This window comes from Taurulus bubalis (genome assembly GCF_910589615.1).
Source record: "Taurulus bubalis genome assembly, chromosome: 10".
Lineage (NCBI taxonomy): Eukaryota > Metazoa > Chordata > Actinopteri > Perciformes > Cottidae > Taurulus > Taurulus bubalis.
In genome coordinates this window covers 5,763,488-5,767,312 of record NC_136598.1, presented here as the reverse complement: position 1 = coordinate 5,767,312, position 3,825 = coordinate 5,763,488, and the positions used below count along the sequence as shown (strand labels likewise).

General features: G+C 44.2%; 1 protein-coding gene across 1 annotated transcript in view; it reads left to right on the top strand.

Moving 5' to 3' along the window:
* Window positions 1-239, top strand: part of LOC306742101 (histone H4 transcription factor) — a gene marked incomplete at its 5' end in the record, with an annotated part of 6,295 nt that extends 6,056 nt beyond the window's left edge. Inside the window, one exon of the mRNA XM_079224441.1 lies at window positions 1-239. This exon is cut by the window's left edge and continues 195 nt beyond it. Coding sequence (XP_079080567.1) covers window positions 1-238 — 238 coding nt within the window. The 3' untranslated portion in view covers window position 239.
* Window positions 240-3,825: the final 3,586 nt, after the last annotated feature.

Sequence of the window (3,825 nt, the reverse complement as noted above, 5' to 3'; positions counted from 1 at the left end):
GCCCTCCTCGAGCTCCTCGTCCTCGTACTCCTCAGAGCTCTCCGGAGGTGAGGATGCTTCGTCTCAGCCCAGCCCCAGAGGCAGTGACTCTCCTGTCTACTGTGTCATGAGCACCATCCCCCACATCGAGGAGGAGCCTGGAGGATTATCGCAGGAGGACTGCGATGGTAGCGGGACATCCGGAGCAGTCCAGGCCCTGACGGAGGTGGCGAGGGGCCTGGGCATGGACGTAGTGTGATTCCTGCATGCTGCACTGCATCGTGCGTCCAGCATAAGCACTCATGTAGCTGTTATGCAATGACATTGGTTTGTCTCTTGTAGTGTATTTGACTGTGAAGCTACCAGTGGAGACTGGAACTTGTTTTTTCAAGCCAAAGCTTCGTTTATGGTCTCCAGTGGTTCGACATTGAAATGGTTCTGTTTGCACTGGTTTTGGAGACCATCCTTTTATTATAGCAGCTCTTATTAACTGTAATGCCTCAGCTTAGCTTTGTGACGTCTCCCGTCTATGGGATTGCCTGTTAATCCCGTTAATGTTTCTGATGAAGTTTACATGAGTAAGATGATTTAAAAGCACTACAAAGTGTTCTTTACACACCATGTTCCATTGTTTATATTTTATATTTCCTTGATGTCAATTGACAGAAGAATTCAGAAGACGTCATTTTTTTATGTAGTTTTGGAATAACGCTTCATTTTATTGTTACAAACTAGACTCTTGATATTGTAAATCGCAAGGACCCCATCAACTCTTAACTAGGTGCAATAAATGTTAAATTTGCAGATTTACAAATAGTTTTGTAATTTTCTTCTTCCTTGTTCCTTAAACATTGTTATCACCTGACCGATTAAAAAAAAAAGTGAGCAAGCACGTGTGACTTGATGTATTTAATAAAAAAAACTATTGAACAAAGGGAATCCACTGTGCAGTTGTCAAAATCCAACCAAGAAATCAATGTAATATTCCAACACCACAATGCTTTATTCAGTCTTTTTGTCTAATTAAAGCTGTTCTAGTCCATACATTATATTTTGTTTCTACTTCTTCAGTGTGGAGCTCCATTGTATTTATGCACAGACCAGAATGACCAGCGAGCTCAACACACATGCTGTAAATGAGTGATTGTTTCCCCCGAGAATAGCTGCTCTTCTTTTCCGTCACGCGGCCGCTGGAGACTCAGGGCTCCAGGTAGGATGCTGCCAGATAACCAGCATAGTGGAGATGACAGTTCTCGAGACTTGAGTGTAGAAACTCCCTCCTCCTCAGGTACACTGTCTCCTGCTGCCTTAGTGCAAGAGGGAGATAAAGAGGTGGCGTAAAGAAAGAATGAAAACCCTCTTTTTGCCTCCGTGCTGCAAGTGGTATCCTGATTGCTTTGCAGGTATTCAATGAATAGTCTTTTAGGACGTTGTGTCTGGAGTGGAGATCCATAACGTCCCATATTGGCTCCCATGAAGCAGTTTGGTAGGGCTGCATTTCAGCTCCTGGATAAGGGAAGAGCCCCCCAGGTGTTCTGATAATATTACACATACTGCTGTTGGGGTACATGGCCGACACATCACTGATGTTTCTATCTTGCACTGGCATGGGGTGTGAAGATGGATGTGTGCGAGTTGTACTGAACGGAGCTGGATCAGTGTACAAAGTCTTTGAGGAATCAAACTGGTCCTCTACAATCTCCTGCTTCAGCATCTTCCCTTTCATGGAGCTGTCGCACTCGCGCTTCCTTTTCCTGTCGAGCGAGCTGCCGAGTCTGCCGTCGAGTTCAGGAGTCGTCGTTCCATCCCAAGATTTGTCTCTGAGAGGTAAATCCTTTGTGGTTTCGACTTGTTGGCTCCCGGGTTTCTCCTTTTCATCGAGCCTCTCTTTCCAGCGCAGGTCCGGGGTTTGTTCCGGTTTCTCCCTCTTGGTCAGATGGCTGTGGCAAGACGCAGGTGAAGATGTGTAAAGGTCAGAGGGATAACTCCTGCTGAAGTGGCTCAAATGTTCTGCTGCTGGTCCTGTTTCACTCCTGTCAGCAGTGTTTCCAGATGCAGAATGTCCACATGGAGAGTCTAAAACAAAAGGGAAGCAGATCAGCTTTATTAATCGGACGCATATAGTGTTGATAAAGGTGTTTCCTACATTTCTGACTCTAAACACACTGATATTCAGGGGCATGCTGGAGGGCTTGCCTGATTCCTTGTGTTGGACTGTGCCAGGTAGACTGATTGCAAGATACTCCGGTATGAGTTCTCGATGGAGACTGTTGTTTTTTTGCTGCATTTTCTGTTAAAATAGTTTGTAAAGTTGTGGCATGAGTTGCAAAGGTATTCAAGTCACAAAGACACCGGGTCCTCACTAAAAGATGAGATTTCTGAACTTTTTTTTTGATATTTTTAGCTTCTTGAAATGGATTTTGTTCATGTTGTTTGACAACATTATAAAAAGTTTAACAGACACAAAATGCCTCAACATTTAAATACTCAGACGTTATTATTTTATGGAACTCAAATTTGGGTGCATTTAGTTATTACTTTGAGTTGTTCGTGGTAATATATCTTCCATGCAATGTAGACGTGCTGTGTGCCCCATCTCCCTCGTTTCTGAAAAAACAGTGAAAACATTTGCCGCTAAATGTAGTTTTAATCAAAATCATTCTATCAACCATAATTGATCTGTGATTTTGTTTGTTCTAAAGGAAACAGAAGTGAGACTTTTAGCTGCATTGACAGTTTTGATTGTTGCATGCTGGACTCACTGTTGACCTGAAGGGCTTCTGTGTGGCTTTGTGGAAGGCGGTGACGGGAGCAAACGAGGGCCTCGCTGCTCCGGGAAGCTGCGTGTTGAACTGCATCAAGAGGAGGAAGAGAACAACGTGACATCATTATTGATGTGGCAGTGAGGTAAACGTGGCAGAATTACATTCAGGTCAGAAGTGGGAGTTAGTGAAGTTGTGAATAACATCACCGCCATGTTAACAACACATATAGGGATACATCTCCTTACATCCTGCGTTGCCATGGGAGCAGGTGGGATGGTTAAGGATTGGTCCAGGATGGGAGTGTGCTGATGCACGTGAAGATGTTGATGAACCAGGCCGTGCACATACAGTATATCGCCGACTGCGGAGATGGGAGAAAGTGGTGCGGTCAGTTTCTGAGCAGGAAGACTGATGAAGTCTAGAGCAGAGATTTTCATCGATCGGGCCACAACGTGAGCCAGAAACTTTGTTTACATTCTGGAAAATTGGCACCATTTCAAGTATGCCCAAAAGACCAATTAGCAGCTGGTGTTTGCACTGTACCCATGCATGTACAGACAACCTCCACTGGATTACTTTGATACTGAAGGTAACGTAAAAGATGTGAGGATTCTCAGGCACGTTCTTGAGTCTTAAGGCGCTTTTATTCTAGCATTTCGACGCGGATTTATGAAAGTTTATTGTAAGTCACGCTGAATCGGAAAATAGGTATAACGTGTATCACATCTGATTGTTCACACAGTTATGAATCGGAGAAGGATTGTCATTTTTTGACACAACTTGTGGCCAAATCAGCAGGCCAGCCAAAACAATAATGTGGACCTGTTCCTTTAACCTCGCTGCTCCCTTGCAGTTTGAAAACAGTATACAAAGTGATGTTTTTATGTACAGTAACAGAGTGTAGTTGGTCATCCCAGACTGGGGTGTTTACGTGGCCGCTTATGTAACATGAAGCAATTGGTTTGCTCCTGGGATAAATGAGGCTGGTTGGAGCCCCCTCCTCTGAAGTAATGTGTTCTCTTGCATGGTGGAGCTTTTCTTGTCTGGGAAATAGTCAACAGAGCAGCCAAACACCTGCTCT